This window comes from Erinaceus europaeus, chromosome 17 (genome assembly GCF_950295315.1).
Source record: "Erinaceus europaeus chromosome 17, mEriEur2.1, whole genome shotgun sequence".
NCBI classification, from domain to species: Eukaryota; Metazoa; Chordata; class Mammalia; order Eulipotyphla; family Erinaceidae; genus Erinaceus; species Erinaceus europaeus.
The window spans coordinates 39,432,176-39,456,188 of record NC_080178.1 but is presented as its reverse complement, the minus strand read 5'-3'; the positions used below and the strand labels follow the sequence as shown (position 1 = coordinate 39,456,188).

Below are 24,013 nucleotides of genomic sequence, written 5' to 3'. Positions count from 1 at the left end.
CTTTAGAGTCCAACACTTTATCCTCTGAACCACCTCTTGTTCTAGATCTTTCTTTTTTTAACCTTAGAAGGCCCAGTCTAACAAATGGAAATTCTTAATTTTAATGATACCTAATGTATTAGCACTTTTCTAGTTTGGTAATTGTTGCCAACTCTATCAGACAGTCTATATATATTATTCATGTAATCATTGCAGAAACCTTACAAGTCTTTTTTTTTTTTTTTTGTCTCCAGGGTTATTGCTGGGGAAAGCTTCATGAGTGGTGAAGCAGGCCTGTGGGTTTCTTTTTGTCACACACATACACACAAACACACATACACACACAGAAATAAAGCTTTGATCTGATACTGCATAGCTAGAGTGGTGCTCTGATTTCTTTCTCATAATTTCTTTTTCCCAGAAACCAGGTGGTGATACTCCTGGCTGAGTGCACACATCACTGTGTGTAAGGACACAGGTTCAAGTCCTTGGGCCACATCCGTAGGGACGAAGTTTCATGAGCAATGGAGCACTGCTGCAGATATCTATATTTTCTCTCTCCTTATCTAGCCCCCTCTAAATTTCTCTCTTATTACATAAGGAAGGGAAAACAAAAAGGCCTCCGGGAGCAGTGGACTCATCGTGTAGGCACCAAGTCCCAGAGATAACCATGGTGGCAATAAAAAAATTAAAAAATATTTTTCATATATCCACCTTCATTCTTTGTACTGAGTTACCATTGCCCTGAAGTGTGTGTGTGTGTGTGTGTGTGTGTGTGTGTGTGTGTGTGTGTTCAGCTGAGCACCCCAGTCCCTGTAGACAAGGCAGACTCCAGTAGCCTTTCCAGTTGCTTCTAATGGACTTTATTATTATCCTGATGCAAAACCACAGTAAGGAGGCCCTCGTGGGCCTGTACCAAGTGTACCTCCAGCCAAAACGGGCTCATCCGATGTGCCCATCCCCACCCACCTGGAATTACCCACAGGATAAATACATGTTACAAAGACTTTTTTTTCCTCAAAGAAAGAAAACCAAATAAATTAATAACTTAAATTTGATTAGGCACCAACAGTGATTTGAAAAAGGAAATGTTGATTTCAAATGGTGACAGAACCCAAGATCAGGCATCCATACCTATGCCCCACAAACAGCAACAACTATGTGCGGACAATTCTAGTATTTCAGGACATTCAACACAGAGGCCATCAGGTACCAGTACTAGCTACCACCACTTGAGAGCCTGGCTCCTGGGCAGGGTGCCCAGTCCCACAGTGAGAGATCTCAGCTTGACAGCCTCCTGGCGCCTCCCTCCCCCTAGGGGCGCTGTCTTTAGAGATCCTGTGGTTGGCCTGGTGTCCCCACTTAGTAGGCAGAGGCAGGAGGCCTCCTCACTCTCCACAACTTCTGCAGAGTTGTGTGGCCACTGGGTTGGGGCCTTGGCTGCTTGGCAAAGGGGCCCAAGGGGAGACCTGAGCTGCGTTCTAGCTCCAGTCACTTTAGAGTGCTTGTGCTTCTGTCTGGGGGGTGGGGAGAAGTCTATCTGAACAGCATGGCATGGGGAGGACGAAACTCAGGTAGCCTTGGGCAGGGACCTAGGGCCAGGCAGACAGACAAGGCCCCAGAGGCCTAGTGACACTCTTTCTACCTGCCACACTCCAGCCCTGCAGAGGGGCAGTGGATGGGGAGTGAGCAGGGCTCGTCTTGGGGCTAAGTGCCTGCCATGCACAGCTCTGCCAAGTGCGGTCCAGAGAGAGAAACTGGGCTGGGCACAGAACCACTGCCTTTCACCTGTGGAACATGAAGTCCCACTGTTCCCCAGGTCCCATTGGGCCTGGCTTCCCACAGGACTGAGGTCCCTACAGCTTACCTGCCCTCTTTCTCCATCCTCTGGGCCACATTCTTCTCTCCTTGCCCCTGAATGTATCAGACTCCTTTTCCTCTCAGGCCTGTCTCAGGCATCTCCTTTTTAAAGGAACCTCTTCTTTGACACCCACCCCATCCCCTGTACCTGGGGGCCCTGAGTTCCTTCCCTTGTTCCTGGAATGTGAGGGGACAGGGAAGAGAAACAGGCCTTGCCCACACCTGCCAGCCATCAGAGTCCTCCCTTTGCTTGGGGTCTGCCTTGTGTCACCTGTGCATGCCAGCTCGCACAATCTTCTGACCTGACCTGCTCCTTCATTCCATTCTTCAACCTGTGCCTGGTCTCCACCAGGCCCTGCATGCCTCTCTCTACCTGCCTTGCTACCTTATAGGAACTCACTTGCTGCCAAGCATATCATACCCCATGCTTCTGCCCAGCCCTCTCTTGGCCCAGGTGGCCTGTGGGCCTGCACTCCCTCCTTCATGCTGTGCTGGTGTCCATGGCTCCCTGGCCACTTTGCTCTGCCTGGGGCCTTTCCCAGTGACCTATCCCCAGTGGGTAAGGGCTGCTCTGTGCTTGAGGACAGGGTGGGTGCCTGCAGGGCTCCACAATTCCAGGCTGAGCCCGAGGTGTCTTTGCCACCTAGTCCCTGGGCTCCTACTTGTCCACCATGTTCCGTGGTCCCTTCCTTTTTTCCTCATCTTCTGTTTCTCCTGCCCATGGCATCAGGAGACCCCGCTCTCCACCTCCAGTGTCTAACACCTTGGTCTCCCAGGTCCACTTCTGTCCTTCCTTCCACTCCTCTTCCTTTTCCACAACAGACAGACAGGCCAGGTCCTCTCTGGTCTGAGGGTCTGCAGCTCCCTGGGTCTTTGACTTCAGTGGCATACAGCTGAGGGTTGGACCCAGGGCAGCTAGCTGGAGCCTCAGCGCTTCCTGCCACACTGTGGACAGTGGGTCTCGGGGTCAGGAAGAGGCTGAAGGTGCTTTTTTGGGCAACAGCTCTAACTACGGTGGGAAGAGGCACAGCCATGACTGTCACCCTTGGAGAAGTGGTTCCAGTGGACCCCTCTCCTGGGGAGGGCTCTGTGTCACTGATGTCACAGATGGTGAAGGGTGGCATGGCAGAGCCATCAGGGTGGGTGGAGGCTAAGGGAAGCCAGACCCACATCACAGCTTGGCACCCTTTGAAGGCTCAGAGGATTGGCGCACGTCTGTCCACTCCTGCATGGTGCTCTGCAGCGCCTGGGTCTTCTCCTTGTCCACCTGTACGTAGTCTACCTTCTCATCTGAAGTGATGGAGGACGTGGATGGCTGTGGGACAGACATGGGAGTGAGGGGGGCAGTCATCTGGGGATCAGGATTTAGGAGCCTGTCTGTAATGTCTCAACTCTGGGCCCAGGAGACAGCTCACCCCTGAAAGTGCACATGTCACCAGGCTTGGAGTTCTATTCCTAACTGCCACATGGAAGCACCCACATGGAAGAAGCTTCACTATCAGGAGCAGTGCTATGGTGCCTTTCCTCTCACCCTCTCTAAAACAATATCTAGAGAAGAATCTGCAGGAAGAGTGGAATCATGTAGATTCAAAGTCCTGCTGAAAAAAGCCTGGACTCCATATGGTACTCTCTCACCTGACTTGACAGCAACTAGAAGCATCTAAGCCTGGCCATGGCCCTCAGGAGGGCTCCAGTTTTCTATCTCAGCCTCCACTCACCTCCCCAAGCCTGCTCAGCCAGAGGCCCACACAGCACCTCCCAGGGCTCTGTGTGTGCCCTGTGGGAGTTGGCTTGTGCGTGGGAAGCTACTGGCCCCCAGACAGGCTGTGTGCTGGGTGGGTACTGTGCTCCATTGCTCCAAGTGCCCTCTACAGCAGGCATAGCCAAGATGGCACATCCCAGCCCTGCTCAAACTGTAACCCCACCAGATCAGGCTTTGTACTCATCTGTCCAGGCCACCTGTGATGGGGACAATCTTGGGGACCTAGGCTGCAGCAGTTGGGTTGTGAGAGTCCCCCCTCCCGGACACCTTGCGGTGGGGGCTGGGCGAACTGGGCTGGAAGTCCAGGGCCAGGTAGTCCACACTGCCAGTGCTCTTCTTCGGGGCTGGGCTGCTCGTGCCACTGGCGATGGGGGATGCAGACACGGGGTTTTGCTGTCACAGAGGAAAGCACAGTCAGAAGTGGGGTGCACAGACTCACCTGCACACCCAGAAAAAACATCCTGCCAAGCCCCAGAGAACTGGTATCTCATGTGAGGTGGGAAATCTGCTGTTAGTGCTACTTTTAAAGTTTTATTTATTTAGGTTATGGTCATTGCAGGGGACCTTCATGCTTCTGGGCTATGTCTTTCTGGAACATCCCCCAGTGGAAGAAGAACTGTGTGGGGGCTGGCTCAACACCAGGGAGTCTCTGTGGGGGGGAGTTTCAGTGCTGTGGTGCTTGAGTCCTATGTGTGGCAAGGCAGGTACTCCTCTAGGTCCTCATCTTAGTTTTTACAGAGACAAAGTTAGGGTTCAGAGGCTGGGTTTGAATCCTATTTGGTGAACAGCCTTCCCCATGCCCCTTCAGAGTTGGAGCCTTACACATATGCCACTGCTCCCAGGTTGCTTTTCATTTAGATAAGGGACACAGAGAGAGAGAGAGACACTGTGGTACTGGAGCTTCTCTTGGTACCATGGTACTGCCATGTGGTGCTGGGGCTCAAAACTTGAACTGTGCATAATGACATGGTCTACTTGCAAGCTGGGTACAGTAAGCTCTCAGACCCTTATAAAAGATTATTTTTATGAAGTGAAGAGAGAGGGAAGGAAGGAGGAAGAGAGGGGGAAGGGAGGGAAGGAAGGAGAGAGAGGCAGAGAGAGAGAGAGACAGAGACAGAGAAAGAGATCAGAACACTACTGTAGCACATGTGGTACTGGGGATTGAACCTCAGACCTCATACTCACAAGCCCTGTGGTCTACCCTCTTGGCCACTTCCTTGGATGCAGGACTAGTTCTTATCACTAGTGATCATTCTGGAATGACTGCCTAGTCACTGGGCCATAGACATCTAAGGGGCTCTCTCCTGCCCAGAGCAACACCCCAAGACAACAACTGGGGCCTCTTATGACCTGCCTCCAGTTCAGCCTCTCCTGTCCACTTCACCTCCAGCCACAGTTGCTGACTGCTGGACTCAGGTATGTGTTCACTCTGCCTAAGGGTGTTGGTCTCTGCAGTTCCATCCTTCCCTCTGACACTGCTCCCCACTGGCCATAAGAGAGAGACTGGCCCTTACAGCCCTGCTCCAGAAAAGGGTTCAAGTTCTGCAACTGCCATTTAAACCACAGGCCCATGGAAAGTAGAGTGCACTCACCATGGGGACATAGTTCTCTTCACTGTCTCCAGAGTCGGTGCTGGTGATGCTCTGTGTGGAGATGGGGCGGCAGTACTGTGAGGAGCTGGCATTGAAGCTGTGGCTGCAGGTAGGCAGGAGGGAGGCTTGTCTCTAGCTGGACCCCATCACGATGACCCTGACCTCTGCCCTACATCTCCCCCAGGGCCGGGTTTCCCAAACACTCACATGGCCCGAGACCAAGACTTAGTGATGGGTGATTTGAAGGGCAGCTCATCAATGACGGTGTGGTTTCTCAGGTCCAGTGGTGTGGGCTTCACTGCAGCAGGAACAGAAGGGAGAGAGGTCAGCTTGTGATACTGCCCCCCACTGCATAGCACATGAACTCGTGTCTTCCTTTAGAGAAACTGAGGCCCTGAAAGGCCTGTGACCATGTGACAGGTCTAGACATTTCAGATTTCAAATGGGACACTCTGTGAACAGAGCTCTGTGGCCAGGATCCAAAATGGGGACATTCAGTTCTACCCAGATTTGTGACTAGATTTAAAAGCAAAAGATGAGCGGCCCAGGCTAGGATGTCACAAGCACGAAGTCCTGAATTTAATCCCCCACATTGCTATGCCAGAGTGATCATCTACTTCTATTTATCTCTCTCATAAATTAATAAATCAATCTTAAATGAGAGAAGGACACGTGGATGGATGGACACACACACAGAGTTGGGAAGTGGTTCACCAGTGGAAAACACAATTTACTATGAGCCCTAGCTCATAGTAAACCCAGTCATAGTCCTAACCCAGGTTTGGGACTCTGGCCATCACATCCACACATGATACACTATGCAAAGGAAACAGTTAATAAACAATGAATCAGTACTGTGGTGTCTCTCTTTAACTCACTATCTAAAAAAATAAAAAAAGAAAAAAGAAAGAAAAGGGAGTTTACCAGAAGTGCTGGAATCATGCACATATGAAGAGAAGCAAAACTCTGGAGAAAAAAAATGAACAAACCACCAAGAGATGCTATCCAAAATGGAGAAAGCTGGAGTCTTCTCTAGGAGGCATGGTGCTAACATACTGGGGCAATTGCTCCCTCAGAGTTGACCTAAGGGATGCTGTCCTGCTAAACCACATGCAGAGACATCAAACATGCCCATTTTAAAGATAAGAATCCTGAGGGGTAGTTTGGGAAGTGGCACATTGGAAAATGTATTGGATTCAAAAGCATGAGGTGCTGAGTTCAATTCTCAGTACCTCACATGCCAGAATAATGTTCTGGTTCTCATCAGTAAATAAACTTTTTTTTTTTAAGGGAAGAAAACTGAGGCTAACAAATTTTCAAAATATAGATTTTATAAATCAAATAAATAAAAGTGAAAGCAGCAGATCTATTTCTCTCCTCTCCTGGATCAACTAGGAATACCAAAGGAGACCACCTGGAACTGAAACAAGACAGGACTAGAACGACTACAGGAACCCACCAAATAACCAGTGAGTGCAGACACACGTGGCTGGTGAGAGAGAGGAGCCTAAGGAGAGACTAAATGGCTAGTAACAGTCCGACAGTATATCAGTTGAGACACCTCCTCCAGTCTGTTCCACCAACAAGGGGACAGCTGAAGGGAAGAGAAGACTCCCCGGAGACTCACCAAGTGCAACTCTGGGTCTCCATTGCTACTGCCCTCAAAGTCTGGAGCAGCGGCAGGGAGGGACACCAGGGGATCAGAGATCTAACCCGGAAACTCAGGAGAAGACCTATACCTCGGTGGCATAGCTGTGGGGCTGTGAAAGTCTCTTTGCATAACCACTGGACTATCTCTGCTACATCCTGCCTTATATCTCTTTGTTAGGAGTCAGTGATTAAGTTAAGAAACCTACTTATAGTTAGGAGCCCTTAAGCTCCCATAGCCTACAGAGAAGAAAAAAAATTTTAAAAGAGGCTTTTAAATCACTGAGCTCCAACTCAGGGATTAAAATACTATTGAAACAACTGTTAACTTCTACCACTTTGAAACCCTTAATTACCTTACTTAGACACAAGTCAATCCAGGAAATAGTGATCAGTAATTTGAAAAGTACTAAGAGAGGGAACTCATAACATAATATATAAAATGGGTAAACCAACAAGAAGAAATATTGGAGAAACTAACCAGGACAACAATCCAGCTAAAGGCCCCCCAAAGGGTGAAGCACAAAATAACGAGATCAACATCCAAACATTAGCTAAGGAAATAATCACAGGAGTGAGTCAAGAGTTTGAAAGAATTGTAATCAGAAATACAGGAACAACAAATGAGACTCTGGAAGAAAACACTAACTATCTCAAGGTTATTAGAGAGCTAAAAGCTGAAATAGCTGAGCTAAGAACACAACTAGCTGAACAAGCTAAAACACTATTAGAACAGGGAAACAAAATAGATGAACTCCAGAAAACAGTAGAGGGCAGAGAGAACAGAATCAATGAGGCTGAAGACAGAAATAGCAAGATCGAGGACAAATTAGAGACAACTAAAAAAGAAGTAAGAGATCTCAAGAAGAGATTAAGAGATGCTGAAAACAACAACAGAGACCTATGGGATGACTTCAAAAGAAACAATATACGCATTATTGGCTTACCAGAGGAAGAAAGAGAGGGAGAGAAAGAAAGTATTCTTCAGGCCATAATAGCTGAGAACTTCTCTAGTCTAGACAACATCAAAAACATAAAGATTCAAGAAGCCCAGAGGGTCCCAAACAGAATTAACCCAGACTTAAAGACACCAAGACACATCATATTTAGAATGGAAAGGAATAAGGATAAAGAAAGGATCCTGAAGAAGGCTGCAAGAGAAAAACAAAGAGTCACCTACAGAGGAAAACCCATAAGATTAGCAGCAGACTTCTCCACACAAACACTACAGGCCAGAAGAGAATGGCAAGATATCTATCGAGTGCTCAATGAGAAAGGCTTTCAACCAAGAATACTATATCTTGCTAGACTGTCATTCAGACTAGATGGAGGCATCAAAACCTTCTCAGACAAGCAACAGTTGAAGGAATCAACTATCACCAAGCCTGCCCTGAAAGAAGTTCTGAAAGGTCTTCTATAAATAGTCAGACCATCATAAATAGGACATATTATCAGAACACTCTAAAACTCTACAAGAATGGCGTTAAAATATCTTCAGGCTTTGATATCAATAAATGTCAATGGTCTGAATTCACCTATTAGAAGAAACAGAGTAGGAAGATGGATCAGAAAATACAACCCAACAATATCCTGTCTACAGGAAACCCACCTAACTCAAAAAGACAAACACAGACTTAGAGCAAAAGGATGGAAAACTATCATACAACCCAATGGCCCACAAAAAGGGGCAGGAACAGCTATTCTCATATCTGACATGATAGACTTTAAAATAGATAAGATTTAAAAAGATAGGCATGGACACTACTTAATGCTCAGAGGATCAGTCAATCAAGAGGACTTAACAATTATTAACATCTATGCATCCAATGAGAAGCCATCTAAATACATCAAAAGTCTACTGAAAGAGCTACAGCAATATATTAACAGCAACACAGTCATAGTAGGGGACTTCCACACCCCACTCTCTCAACTTGACAGATCATCCAGGCTGAAAATCAATAAAGACATAAGGGAGCTAAATGAAGAGATAGATAAACTAGAACTATTGGACATTTTCAGAGTCATTCATCCCAAGAAACTGGAATACACATTTTACTCAAATCCACATGGGTCATTCTCAAGGACAGACCATATGTTGGGACACAAAGACAGCATCAGCCAATTCAAGAGCATTGAAATCATCCCAAGCATCTTCTCAGACCACAGAGGAATTAAACTAACACTTAACAATCAACAAAAGATTAGTAATAGTCCCAAAATGTGGAAGCTCAACAGTACACTTCTTAACAACTTCTGGGTCAAAGAGGAAATCAAGGAAGAAATCAAAATGTTTCGAGACTTCAATGAAAATGAAGACACAAACTATCAAAATATCTGGGACACAACTAAGGCAGTACTGAGAGGGAAGTTCATAGCTATACAAGCTCACATTAGAAAACAAGAAAAAGCACAAATAAACAGCCTGATTGCACATCTTAAAGACCTAGAAGAAGAAGAACAAAGGAACCCTAAAGCAACCAGAAGGACAGAAATGACTAAAGTTAGGGCAGACATAAATAACATTGAGAATAAGAAAACCATACAAAAGATCAATGAAAGTACATGTTGGTTCTTCGCAAGAGTGAAAAAAATCGACAAACCTTTAGCCAGACTCACAAAACAAAAAAGGGAGAAGACCCAAATAAATCGCATACTAAATGAAAGAGGAGATATCACAACAGACACCACAGAAATTCAATATATCATGCGAGGCTTCTATGAACAACTATATGGCACCAAGCTAGAGAACCTGGAAGAAATAGATGATTTCCTAGATACCTACCAACTTCCAAAACTAAAAGAGGAAGTGGATAACATGAACAGGCCCATCACAGCTAATGAAATTGAAACAGTTATCAAAAATCTCCCCAAAAATAAAAGTCCTAGACCAGAAGTTTTTACAAATGAATTCTACAAAACCTTCAAAGAAGTACTAATACCTCTACTTTTAAAAGTCTTCCAGAAGATTGAAGACACTGGAATACTCCCTGCTAGCTTCTATGAATCTAACATCACTCTGATACCAAAAGCAGACAGGGACACAACCAAAAAAGAAAACTACAAACCCATATCTCTGATGAACATAGATGCTAAAATACTGAACAAAATTCTAGCCAACTGGATACCGCAGTATATTAAAAAGATTGTTCATCATGACCAAGTGGAGTTTAACCCAGGCGTTCAAGGTTGGTTTAATATATGTAAATCAATCAATGTGATCCACCACATCAACAAAAGCAAGACCAAAAACCACATGGTCATATCAATAGATGCAGAGAAAGCCTTTGACAAAATCCAACATCTCTTTATGATCAAAACACTACAAAAAATGGGAATAGATGGAAAATTCCTGAAGATAGTGGAGTCTATATATAGCAAACCTACAGCCAACATCATTCTCAATGGTGAAAAACTGGAAGCATTTCCTCTCAGATGAGGTACTAGACAGGGCTGCCCACTATCACCATTACTATTCAGCATAGTGTTGGAAGTTCTTGCCATAGCAATCAGGCAGGACCAAGGAATTAAAGGGATACAGATTGGAAGAGAAGAAGCCAAACTCTCCCTATTTGCAGATGAAATGATAGTATACACAGAAAAACCTAAGGAATCCAGCAAGAAGCTTTTGGAAATCATCAGGCAATACAGTAAGGTGTCAGGCTACAAAATTAACATTCAAAAGTCAGTGGCATTCCTCTATGCAAACACTAAGCTAGAAGAAATTCAAATCCAGAAATCAATTTCTTTTTCTATAGCAACAAAAACAGTAAAATATCTAGGAGTAAACTTAACCAAAGAAGTGAAAGACTTGTATACTGAAAATTATGAGTCACTGCTCAAGGAAACTGAAAAAGACAAAAAGAAGTGGAAAGATATTCCATGTTCATGGGTTGGTAGAATTAACATCATCAAAATGAATATACTACCCAGAGCCATCTACAAATTTAATGCTCTCCCCATCAAGATCCCAAGCACATTTTTTAGGAGAATAACAAATGCTACAAATGTTTATCTGGAACCAGAAATGACCTAGAATTGCCAAAACAATCTTGAGAAAAAAGAACAGAACTGGAGGCATCACACTCCCAGATCTCAAATTGTATTATAGGGCCATTGTCATCAAAACTGCTTGGTACTGGAACATGAATAGACACACTGACCAGTGGAATAGAATTGAGAGCCCAGTAGTGAGCCCCCACACCTATGGACATCTAATCTTTGACAAATGGGCTCAGACTATTAAATGGGGAAAGAAGAGTCTCTTCAACAAATGGTGTTGGAAACAATGGGCTGAAACGTGCAGAAGAATGAAACTGAACCACTGTATTTCACCAAATACAAAAGTAAATTCCAAGTGGATCAAGAACTTGGATGTTAGACCACAAACTATCAGATACTTAGAAGAAAATATTGGCAGAACTCTTTTCCGCACAAATTTCAAAGACATCTTCAATTAAACGAATCCAATTACAAAGAAGAGTAAGGCAAGTATAAACCTATGGGACTACATCAAATTAAAAAGCTTCTTCACAGTGAAATAAACCACTACCCAAACCAAGAGACCCCTCATAGAATGGGAAATCTATACATGCCATACATCAGACAAGAGTTTAATAACGAGCATATATAAAGAGCTTGTGAGGGAGTCGGGCGGTAGCGCAGTGGGTTAAGCGCAGGTGGCGCAAAGCACAAGGACTGGCATAAGGATCCCGGTTCGAACTCCGGCTCCCCACCTGCAGGGGAGTCGCTTCACAGGCGGTGAAGCAGGTCTGCAGGTGTCTATCTTTCTCTCCTCCTCTCTGTCTTCCCCTCCTCTCTCTATTTCTCTCTGTCCTATCCAACAACGACAACAACAATAATAATAACTACAACAATAAAACAACAAGGGCAACAAAAGGGAATAAATAAATAAAATAAAATAAAATAAAAAAGAGCTTGTGAAACTCAACAACAAGACAACAAATAACCCCATCCAAAAATGGGAGGAGGACATGGGCAGAATATTCACCACAGAAGAGATCCAAAAGGCTGAGAAACACATAAAAAATGCTCCAAGTCTCTGATTGTCAGAGAAATGCAAATAAAGACAACAATGAGATACCACTTCACTCCTGTGAGAATGTCATACATCAGAAAAGGTAACAGCAGCAAATGCTGGAGAGGGTGTGGGGTCAAAGGAACCCTCCTACACTGCTGGTGGGAATGTCAATTGGTCCAACCTCTTGTGGAGAACAGTCTGGAGAACTCTCAGAAGGCTAGAAAGGGACCTACCCTATGATTCTACAATTCCTCTCCTGGGGATATATCCTAAGGAACCCAACATACCCATCCAAAAAGATCTGTGTACACATATGTTCTTGGCAGCACAATTTGTAATAGCCAAAACCTGGAAGCAACCCAGGTGTCCAACAACAGATGAGCGGCTGAGCAAGTTGTGGTATATATACACAATGGAATACTACTCAGCTCTACAAAATGGTGACTTCACCGTTTTCAGTCGATCTTGGATGGACCCTGAAAAAATCATGTTGAGTGAAATAAGTCAGAAACAGAAGGATGAATATGGGATGATCTCACTCTCAGGCCGAAGTTGAAAAACAAAATCAGAAAACACAAGTAGAACCTGAAATGGAATTGGTGTATCACACCAAAGTAAAAGAATCTGGTGTGGGTGGGTGGGGAAAATAGAGGTCCAAGAAGGATTCAGAGGACCTAGTGGGGGTTGTATTGTTATATGGGAAACTGGGGAATGTTATGCATGTACAAACTATTGAACTTACTGTTGAATGTAAGACATTAATTTCCCAATTAAAAAATAAATAAAGTTTTCTATCTCATAAACTATAAAACCTGACATTAAAATTACTAATATTAATATTATTTTAAGTTATAGACAAACATATATTATTAATAGAATGCTGGGTAAGGAATCTAACCCACATCAGTCTGGCTTGAAAGCTTGAGGGCCTATCTCTATTATTATTTATAATTATTATTATTTTTTTTTTTGCCAGAGCAATGTACAGCTCTGGCTTATGGTGGTGTGGGGGGTTGAAGCTGGGACCTTGGAGCCTCAGGCATGAAAGTATTTTTCATAACCACATTGCTATCTCCCCTATCCATAATTATTAATTTTTAATGTAGTGCTGAGGGGTGAATCTAGGGCCTTCCACATGCATCACACCACTGAGCTATCTCCTTGGCCCAAGTTTTATTATATTTTTAGAGAGCGAGAGAAAAAGGGAAGCCAAAGCCCCATCCCACCATCCTTGGTGCTAGAGACAGAACCCAGGGCCTTCTGCATCACCCTCTGTGCTCCACACATGCATCTTCTAATGGGTTACTCTATCAGTTCTCCTCTGCCAGCCCCTTCTCCCTACATGAATTTTACATAGGACCAAACACTGAAAATATGTAAAATGTACCCCTCACCATCTCTGGGAGGCTAAGTACTATATGCCTCATTTTCCAGATGGAGAAATAGGACTTAGAGGTATGAAATGAGCTGTCTGCAATCACAGGATGGTAGTGGCATGGACCTGGATCCACTGTCCTGATTTCAGCCCTCCTGTGGCAGCCAGCCCCTAGAGTATAGACTGCTGGGATGGAGAGAGAAGAAGAGGGGCCTGAGTGTAGTTCTTTTATTCCCAGAAGTGACCAGAACCTTGCAGGAAGAGCTCAGGATGCTCCAGCCCTGAGAGGATACAGAGGATGTGTGGATACTGTAGGGACAGGGCACTGGGACTCACCTTTCCGGTCCGGCTTGAGGTTGCGGTTGACTGGGGGAGGCTGAATCTCACTGGCTCGGCTGGGACCACGGTGCAGGGGTATGGCCACAGAGGGGTAGCCAAGTGGGTCAAAGTGGTGGGGCCCAGGGCTCATGGGAATGTAGACACTCTGGGCTGCATCACTGGCACGCTCCACTGCCAGCAGGCTGGCAGAACCAGGGTTCATGGGCACGTAGTTGTCTTCGGAATTAGTGCTGTCAGATCTGCCCAAGGTAGCCTTCCCTGGCTAGGGAGGGAGAGGGATGGGGACAGGTGTCACAAGAGATGGGGGGGTATTTCTTTATTTTTTTTTTTAATTTTTTTAAAATTTATTTTATTTATTTATTCCCTTTTGTTGCCCTTGTTGTTTTATTGTTGTAGTTATTATTGTTGTCGTTGTTGTTGGATAGGACAGAGAGAAATGGAGAGAGGGAGGGGAAGACAGAGAGGAGGAGAGAAAGATAGACACCTGCAGACCTGCTTCACCGCCTGTGAAGCGACTCCCCTGCAGGTGGGGAGCCGGGGTTCAAACCGGGATCCTTATGCCGGTCCTTGTGCTTTGCGCCACCTGCGCTTAGCCCGCTGCACTACAGCCCAACTCCCGGGGGGGGGGGGGGTGTTTCTACAAAGTCACCATCCAATCAGCTGCTCTGGGAGCTATAAGGAAAGTGAATTCGAATAGAGAAAGTAGGTCTGTGACCCCTTTCAGCTACCTTGGGGCCTCAGGAATCAGAAGGTGGGAAAATCTTTAGCATATAAAAAGCCTTAGGGTCCAGGCAGCAGCACTCAGCAGTACTCCCAGTTAAGTGCATACACTACCACGCTCAAGGACCCAGGTTTAAGCCCTAGGCTCCCACCTTCAGGAAGCTTCATAAATGGTGAAGCGTACTGTAGGTGTCTTTCTCTCTCCCTTTCTCCCCCTCCCATCTTAACTGCTCTCTGTCCTATCAAATGTACATATAATAAAACAAAACAAAATAAAGTAAAAAAAAAAAATCTCAGTAGGGTGGGGGAGACAGCATAGTGGTTCTGCAAAAATGTCCCAGGTTTAATCCCATTACTACCATGAGCCAGAGCTGAAGTTAAAAACAATAACAAAAACCCTTAGCTGCTAGGTTCAGGAGGCTGTCTGGCACCTGGCCAGTGGGTGGCTGGGGTAGGGATGAAACATATGGTGAGTGGGTCCCCCAGACCAAGTTAGGCACCTCATTCTCACATACTAGGCTGAGAAGCGAGTCAGTGTTCTGAGAGTATGACCCACCACTCTTTTTGGGGTCTGTGCTATCAGTTCCCTGGGAATCCATCCTAAAATTTCCCTACAGGGGAAGCCCCTGGAAGCCCCAGTTTGGCCCTACTCACCAGGAAAGGGCTGACTCCATGGCTTGCAGCCTCGGCAGAGCGGCCTGCACCATCCCCTCCACACTGTGGGTACTCGTAGGTCTCACAGGAGGAAGCTGTGGCAGAGAAAGGAGTTGTGAGTGTTCTGTGTAGTGGATGAGCTGGGCAGAGTCCCATGATGCCCTCAGACACTTGCTTACCTAAGCCCTAGCTCACCTAGTGGCCACTGGCACAAACTCCGTAGTCAAAGTGTGTGCTGGCCACTGCCCTTGGGCTGTGAGCCCCAGAGTGGAGGAGGGCCAGCTTACTGTGCCTGTCATCTCACTTGACCAGTAGCTATGGGCTAGAAGACCACAGAGCGCATGGGCTGGGGGACAGGACCTAGGTTCCAGTCCCACCTCTGCACTCCCAGGGCCTTGCAGGGGATGGAGACAGGGGACTATGTCCATTCGTGGGGGGCACCACACAGCTAAACAATAGAATGTGAAAGGACAGGCCTTGTGAGCTACTAAGCAGGAGGTTCAGTGTGAGGAGTGAGTGTTAGTGTGCATTTCCACCCAAGGACACATGCAAGAACACATGCACAGCTAGAAGACTTTCCATGAAAAACAAGCAATAGCAGAATCAGTTGTTTCTGAGAGAACTTCTGACTTTAAGCAAAGATCTTCTAATGTGGTTTGGAAAACACTCTGAAGATGTTGGGAGATAGCTCACCCAGCAAAGCATATGCATCACCATATAATGAGGGTGTGGGACTCAGGGAGTCCCATGGCATAGGGAAGCCCCACAAATAGTAGCAGGGTTCTGTGGTGTCTCTCCCTTGCTGATTGATTTCTCTCTCTCTCTCGCTGAAATAAAAATGAAAAAAGTTGACCTGGGAGTGGCAGCATAGCACTTACACAAGGCCCCTGAATCTGTCTTTCTTTCTCGTACAGAGAAGATCTAATTTTGTTTCAGTCTGAGTGCGCATTAGTCTGGCTTCTGTTTGAGCCAGCCTTCCAAATTCACTTTTTAAATGCTGTGTCTCCCAGAGAAACTCACAAGATGCCATGATGTGGGCTTCCAAACCCATACTAGGCTGCACCGAGGTTAACCAAGAACATTTTTTTTATTATCAGCATTTTTTTTTAAGATCAACTACTAAAATCACATAGAGATGGAAGCAGGTGCCTCAGGCGGGCAAGCCTTGTGCTCTAACCAGCTAAGCAGCTTCCTCAGGTGCTTGGTTACTAGCTGCCAAGGAGCCTGAGTGGATGAGACGTTCAGACCTGAGTCCTGGGCTCCAAGGGTCCCTGACTTTCCCTGGTCATGAATGACCCTGGAATAACAGACTCTTGCGAGCCCTGTGCTGTCACCTCCCCCCAGGTCTGGGCAGGAACTGACCTCGGTGCAGCCGACTGTTGTCCATGGCAGGGAGAGTGTTACGCCGGGGGATGGTGGCAGCAGAGGCGATGGCCCTGCTGTCTCCAACACCAATAGGGGGTCTCTGCTGTGGGCTGCCCCAGCGTGGGGCCTCCTGGCTTGGCTTTGGGGGCCGGGGTGGGGGGGCCACAGCTGAGTCCCCAGGCGAACCCATGGCCATAGCATTGTGGTTCCTGTCCAGTGTGAATGTCCGGGGGATCTGGTAGGTGGAGAGTGGGGTGGCTGGGGCCTCCATATTGTCCACCACAAGGTCCCCAAACTCTCGGCACAGGGTGTTGCTGGGTGTCTTGAAGGTATACACGTCATTGGGATCAGTCTCTGAGCTGGTGAGGCTGCCTTTGGCATGGCTGTGGGCTGCCAGGCTTCGGGGCAGGTCGTAGGTGCTGTCTCGGAGATCGGTGTGGTGCCGGCTTGGTTTGGGGAGGCTATAGAAGCCATGGACCTGGCTGCCGACACCATTGATGCAGTGGCCATTGCCCTGGGCTAGCTTCTGCACTGCCGTGTCGCTCCGCATGAGGAATGAGGCTCTGGTCCCCTGGGAGAAGCTTGCACTTCTGGGAGAGAAAGAAGAGAGAAGAGAATAGAGAAAAAGGGTGGGTGGGGGGGGGAGCAGAAGTTAGAAGGAACCTGGGCTGACCACCAGGGTGGCAGGTGAGGCTGGGACCTGAGCAGCTGGTTCATTTGGGGAAATCAGGCAGGCAGGCCCAAGACAATCCTCGGTTTACCAATTGTGCCACCTTGGGTGAGGCATGTCCTCTTTCAAGCATGGGATCATGCACCTGCAAGAACAATGACTGTATCTAACATGTAAAACCCAGCATCACCCTTCACTTGCCCTTCTCTGCAGACATCCATGAGCATTTGGGATTGGTTTCCCTGATCCCATAGTGGTTATTAGCCAGCTAGAGATGCTGCCCACTTGGCCAAAGCACAGAAATGTTTCACACAAAGTCAGTGAGAAAGGGGGAGGGTTCCTGATTAGTGCAGAAAAAAGTCAGCAAGGCATTCTATTTGAGTTTCAGTTTTCTCATGAGGAGGTAAATCAGTTAATGGGTATTGATGTTGTGAGTTAGAAAGGGTTCAGATGCATACCATGGATTTATTTTCTACCATAAACTGTGGTTCATTGAAAGCCACTTTATGGTGGTGGTTGGGGTATTGCTTTAGTAAGTGGAAAGGTCTAGAGGAAATATATCCCCCTATTTGTTAACTATGTTCAGGAAAGAAAAAAGTTTTGGAAAGCAACTACTATGCTCACCACTGCACAACTGACATAGCGTAAGAACAGTTTTGATAAAAAAAAAAAAGTTGGGGGCAGGCAGCATAATAGTTATATAAAAATCTCCATGCCAAAGTCCCAGGTTCAATTCCCAGTACCACCATAAGCCAAAACTGAACAATGATCTGGAAAAAGAAAAAAAACAAACAAAAACCAAGTTAGGGACTGGAGATAGCTCACCTGGTATAGAAGGCAGCTCACCAGCCATGAAGACCTGGATTTGAACTCCAGTACCAGTACCATATCACAATGGGCAATACTGGGGTGAGGAGTATTGCATGGATTACAGAGGTGCTTTGGTGTCCCTCCCTCCTTCTCCTCTCTTTTTCAAATAATAGAATGAGAAATATAGCCCAGGGAGAGCTTCTCAAGGCATGAATGCCCGAGCATTGCATTAAAACACACACACACACACACACACACACACACACACACACACACACACGCCTCACTGTTCAAGAACAATACTCTTTTTAGTCACAAATATTAGCTATAATCCTTTAAAAAATTACATAAAGGTGGCCTGGGGCTGGGTGGTGGCATACATAGTTCAGTGCACATGTTACCATTCACAAAGACCTGGATTCAAGCCCCTAGGCCCCACCTGTGGGAGGGAAGCTTCAAAGCAGTGAAACCGTGCCACAAGTAACTTTCTCTCTCTCTCTCTCCTTCTCTATCTTTCCTTCCCATCTCATCCCATCCCTGTCCAATAAATTAAAGAAAGGGGGAAGGTAGCCACCAAGTAAGTGCAATTATTGTGTAGGCACCAAGTCTCTATCTTTCCTTCCCATCTCATCCCATCCCTGTCCAATAAATTAAAGAAAGGGGGAAGGTAGCCACCAAGTAAGTGCAATTATTGTGTAGGCACCAAGTCCCAGTGACAAACCTGGTGAAAATAATAATAATAATAACAACAAAAATAATAATAAACAGGAGATGACTCATCTGGTAAAGCACATTCTTCACCATGAGTGAGCCAGGATGTGGATTTGAGCACCTGGCCACCACATGAGAACAGCATTGTATGGGGAAGGCTTCCTGATGGTGTTTCTCTTTTCCTCCTTCTGTCTTCTTTTTTTATTAAACTTTTTAAAAAAATATTTATTTATTTATTTATTTTCCCTTTGTTTTTGCCCTTGTTGTTTTATTGTTGTAGTCATTATTGTTGTTGTTATTGATGCCTTCGTTGTTGGATAGGACAGAGAGAAATGGAGAGAGGAGGGGGAGACAGGGAGAGAGAAAGATAGACACCTGCAGACCTGCTTCACCGCTTGTGAAGCGACTACCCTGCAGGTGGGGAGCCGGGGGCTTGAACCGAGACCCTTATGCCAGTCCTTGTGCTTTGCACCACCTGCGCTTAACCGCTGCGCTACCGCCCGACTCCCTCCCCCTTCTGTCTTTAGATAGATGGTGATGTATCTTTTTAATAAATATTTTATTTTATTTATTTATTCCCTTTTGTTGCCCTTGTTGTTTTATTGTTGTAGTTATTATTGTTGTTGTCGTCGTTGTTGGATAGGACAGAGAGAAACGGAGAGAGGAGGGAAGACAGAGGGGGGAGAGAAAGATAGACACCTGCAGACCTGCTTCACCGCCTGTGAAGCGACTCCCCTGCAGGTGGGGAGCTGGGGTTCGAACAGGGATCTTTATGCCGGTCCTTGTGCTTTGTGCCACCTGCGCTTAACCTGCTGTGCTACAGCCCGACTCCCCAGATGGTGATGTATCTTAAAGATAAAAATTTCGGTAGGAGCAGTAGAACTATGCAGGTATAGACTCCCCAGTGATAGCCCTGGTGGCAAAAATAAGTAACAGAAACAGATACGAAGCAGTTCTTAACAGAATCTAGAAGCCTTGTCTAAGGTAAATTTGCAAGCGATAGGGGGCAGTCATCACCTTTGGAGGCCCATCCATGGAGTTTCTGTCAAGCTGTTTATGAGGCTTGTTGTTCAGAGCTGTGGTCACCAGGTGGCAGTAGAAAGCAGGACCTCACAGCTCAGAAAGGAGAACAGGTGCCAGGTGGGGTTTTGTGCTGGGTAACTTGCCTACATGACAGGCCTGTTCAGTCCCCTTTGTTAGACCTTCAAGTCTGTTCCTTCTGTCCCACACCCCACACAGTGCCAGGCTATAGCTACCTAGATGACTGACTGTCTAGTATCAGCTCTGGTGGGGCCCTTCTGGAACTGTCCACTAACCTTATTTATTTATTTCCACCAGAATTATCTCTAGGGCTTGGCATCTGCACTACGAATCCACTGCTGCTAGCAGCTATTTTTTCCTTTTTTCATTCTTTTATTTGGCAGGACAGAGAAACTGAGAGGGGAAGGGGAGATAAAGAGGGAGAGAGACAGAGACACCTACAGGACTGCATCACTGCTCATGAAGCTTCTGTCCTGCAGGTGGGAACTAGGAGGACTTGAAACCAGGTCGCTTAGCATGGTAATGTGTATATTCTACCAGGTGTGCTAGCTGGCTTATTTTTATTACTTTATTATTATTATATTTTAAGGATAGAGTTAGAGAGGCAGAAAAAGAGTGAAAGAGACCATAGCACTGAAACTTCCTTCAATGCAGTGGGGGCCAGGCTCAAGCATGAGTCACACATATGGCAAAGTAGGGCAGTATCCAGATGAGCTATTTTGCTGCCCCACTTTAACTTAATAATCATTATAATACCAATAAAATATGAATGTTCTTTTATAAATATATTTGCTTACCTTGTAAAAGTTACCTTGTAACTTTTTTTTTTTTTTTTTTTGCCACTAGAGCATCAAGCCTGTACAATTCCACTACTCCTGACAGAGTTTTTCCTTCACTACAGATATAGGGTGAGAGAGAAAGGCTGGACCCTGGCTCCCAGTACAGCACAGGGCCCCCACTCAGAGGCTGCAGAGTGCAAGGCCTTGTGGCTGGTCTCCTACCTGGCGCTTTCTGCCCTGCGGCTGATGCACTGGTGCAGGTAGAGGTACTCCTGGGGGGCGCTGGTGGACAGGGCGGGCTGCATGTGGTTGGATACAGGGGGCTCAAATGTGAACAGGGTTGGCTGGCTGGAGTGCGATGGGGCAGAAGACTTTCGTTCTCGGAGGAGATGATGACTGGAGCTGCTGAACTCAGCCGGGGAAGAGCGGGGGCCATGACTGGCTGAGGAGATGTTTCTCAGGGAGTCTATGGAAAGGAGAAGAAGCTTGGTGAACAGAGGTGGAGTTAAGGGAGCCCTGGTAAACATGCACAGAGGAACACTACATAGCTGTAACAAATGATGAAAGCTTCTCCTTTGCTATTTCCTGGCTGGAACTCTAAGGGATCATGTTAAGGGAAATAAGCTAGAAGGTGAAGGAGGAAGACTGAATGACCTCACTCAGGGGTGGGATTTAAGAGACAAAGAAAAGAGAAAACACAAGGTGAAACTTACTAGCTGCAATCTATTTTAACAAAGCCAAGAACTCTAAAGGGAGGAGGCAGAGGGGGTGGAAGAGCCTGGGGACCCAGTGTCCCGTGGTAAAGGTGTGCTGACACCTATCATGGGTAGAAAGGAAGCTATACATCTGTGATCACCACAGGTTTGCAAATCATCAAGCCCCTCCCCCCAAAAAAAAAAGTTAGAGAGCACAAGTTACTTTTGCAAGGACCCAGGTTCAAGTCCCCTGGTCCCCACCTGAAAGGGGAAAACTTAGTAAGTGGTAAAGCAGGTCTGCAGATCTCTGTATCTCCCTCTCCCCCTTAACTCCTATCTCTACCTTCTAAATAAATGAATGAATAAATACTTTTTTAAAAAGACAGCAGCTTATAGGACTGCACCCCAAGCCAGAGGCATCACCCACTTGCTTTCTAAGTTGACTCATGGTCCTGAAGGTGTTAACACTCAAGGCCTTTTGGTCTGACCTGCATCCCAGTCCTTTCTCCCACACCCAAGGCACAGGGTCCAGCACAGCTTTGAGCATGCCAGGCCCTTTTAGGAGCCTTTTTCTAAGTGTGTGCTGCTCCTTCTACCTAGATCTCCTACCCTCTAGAGCCCCAAGGCAGACCTGAAAGTTGTGTGTGGATGTCATATTCTCTCTGGTTCCTTCCTCTGGGTCATCAGCACTGGGCTGGAGTGGGGGTGGGGTTGGGGGGCTCATCAGACCCGCTGCTGTTCTGTGCAGCCAAGTCCAAGAGTGTGCTCTAGGAACAGAGACTGGCTCTGCAGTCACTGTGGCTCCCCATGTCTGGCCCAAGAAAGGCCAGGTGGACAGACACATGCTCCCATTTGCAGAATAAACAGGAACATCTGTTCGGCACTTTCTGCCCCAAAGAAATCATGGTGTGAGGATAGAACTCCTGCTGCTGGGGAATGGTGCAGCTGGTGGTGGCTTCCAGGGGTCACTGGAGTCACTCCACAGGGGACAGAGGTCTATCCCCATTCCCTGGTCTCTGACCTATTTTAGGCTGTTCCCAGCTCACACCCCATGGCAGCCTGGCTAGCCCATGCCTTGGCCCCAGCATTCATCACTTTCTAGTCGGGAGTGGGAACCCAGTGTGACAGATCAGCCTGAAGTCCCCATGGAGCAGTGGTTCATGGATAGCTGTACTGACCTCCAGAGTAAATCCACCTCAGGGCCTATAGTCTGTTAAGAGAATCAATGCTTCCCCACTCCATTAGTTCTCCACCATCAGCATTCTCATGGTCGAGAGGAGGGAGGGGGCAGGCTGGCTACAGCTGCTGCCTGGAGCACACAGGTCAGAGGAGCCACTGGGAGAGCCTCTGCCCCCCTTTTAGCTCCCCCTTCCACCACCTCCAGGGTCCTGCTACAGCCTCCCTCCCAGTCAGGGGGTAATCTTGGGGTCACGTTCTCTATTTGCACAGTGTGGCTGTGAGAAGGCAGCTTTTCGTTGTGAGTCTTTAGCTCAGTCCCCTTCTGGGCTTCTGTCCCAAATCCCCCACCTGCCTGCAGTGTCACTCAGATGACACTGCAAGCAGGCTGAGACAATCAGAACCCAACTGTTATTACTATTATTTTAAATTTTTACTAGTGATTTAATAATGATTAATGATTGCAAGGTAACGGGTACAGTTCCATACAATTCCCACCACCAGAGTTCTGTGTCCCATACCCTCCACTGGAAGCTATTCTTTATCCCTCTGGGAGTATGGACCAAAATTCTTTATGGGGTATGAAAGGTGGAAGATCTGGCTCCTATAATTGCTTCTCTACTAGACATAGATGTTGGCAGGTCAATCTATACCCTCAGCCTCCAACTGTAATTTTTTTGCTCCCAGGGCTATTGCCAGGGCTTAGTGACAAAATTCACCACTCTCAGCACCCATGGTTTTCCTTTGTTCTTCTTTTTGGTAGACAGAAATTGAAATGGAAGAGGGGGACATAAAGAGAGGGGGGCCAGGTGGTTACATACCTGGTAAAGTGCATACACTACAGTGCACAAGGACCCGGGTTCCAGCCCCCAGTCTCCACCTGCAGGGGGAAGCTTCATGAGTGGTAAAGTAGTGCTGCAAGTGTCTACCTATTTTCTCTCTATCTTCCCTCTCCTTTTAAATTTCTGTCTCTATCTGAAAACAAAGAAATAAGTTAATCAAAATATTTAAAAATTTAAAAAAGAGAGGGAGGAGAGAGAGAGGGAGGGAGGAAGGGGGGAGAGAGAGAGAGATGCTTGTAGCACTGTTGCACTACAGAAGAGTTTTTCCAGAGAGAGAGAGAGAGGTGCTTATAGCACTGTTGCACCACAGAAGAATATTTCCTCTCATAGCACTGCTCAGATCTGGCTTATGATGGTGCAGGGGATTGAACCTGGGACTTCTGGTACCTCAGGCATGAGAGTCTCTTTGCATAACCATTATACTATCTACTCCTGCCACTCCACCACTTATGAAGTTTCCCCCCCTGCAGGCTTGAATCCAGGTCCTTGTGCATGGTAACATATGCACTCTACTGGGTGTGCCACCTGCTGGCCCTTCTTTTTATTTTAGAAGGTGAGACATAAGAGGAGAGACACCACAGTACTGCTCTTTCCCTTGGGAAGCTACCCCATGAGGTGTTACTGTGTGGTGGCTAGGAGATCAAGCCTGGGCCCTTGGGTAGGGCAAAGTGTGTATCTACTAGGTGAGCTGTCTCCTGCCCCCCTTGGAACCCAGTTTCTTGACACCATCCTGTGTTCTGTCTCAGCTGGGCAGTGACACCAACACCCAGGCACTTGTCCATATCAGAAGTATATACATGCTCTGTTCTGCTCTCTTTTCCCAACCACCTTGTTGTATTATGCTCCTGTCCTGCTTAGAAGACCCCAATGGCTCCTGTGATCTTAGAGTGTGACTTAAAAGCCTACTCTTTTTTGGGTGTGTGTATTGGAGAGTGTCACTTGCTGCGGTGGTGGCGGA

At 46.6% G+C, this 24,013-nt stretch overlaps 1 protein-coding gene across 4 annotated transcripts in view; it reads right to left on the bottom strand.

Moving 5' to 3' along the window:
• Positions 1-826: 826 nt before the first annotated feature.
• GAB2 (GRB2 associated binding protein 2) overlaps positions 827-24,013 on the bottom strand; it is a 121,436-nt gene continuing 98,249 nt past the window's right edge. For 2 of the 4 annotated variants that reach the window (XM_060176682.1, XM_060176680.1), the window contains exons 3-11: positions 20,565-20,808; positions 16,325-16,921; positions 15,681-15,787; positions 14,967-15,061; positions 13,590-13,854; positions 5,401-5,491; positions 5,194-5,296; positions 3,869-3,994; positions 827-3,154 (exon numbers count right to left, since the gene is read on the bottom strand). In XM_060176682.1, the coding sequence (XP_060032665.1) occupies positions 3,011-3,154; positions 3,869-3,994; positions 5,194-5,296; positions 5,401-5,491; positions 13,590-13,854; positions 14,967-15,061; positions 15,681-15,787; positions 16,325-16,921; positions 20,565-20,808 (1,772 nt within the window). In that variant the 3' untranslated portion in view covers positions 827-3,010. The remainder of the gene's footprint in view (positions 3,155-3,868; positions 3,995-5,193; positions 5,297-5,400; positions 5,492-13,589; positions 13,855-14,966; positions 15,062-15,680; positions 15,788-16,324; positions 16,922-20,564; positions 20,809-24,013) is intronic. The other 2 variants (XM_060176683.1, XM_060176681.1) reach the window with 1 other exon arrangement.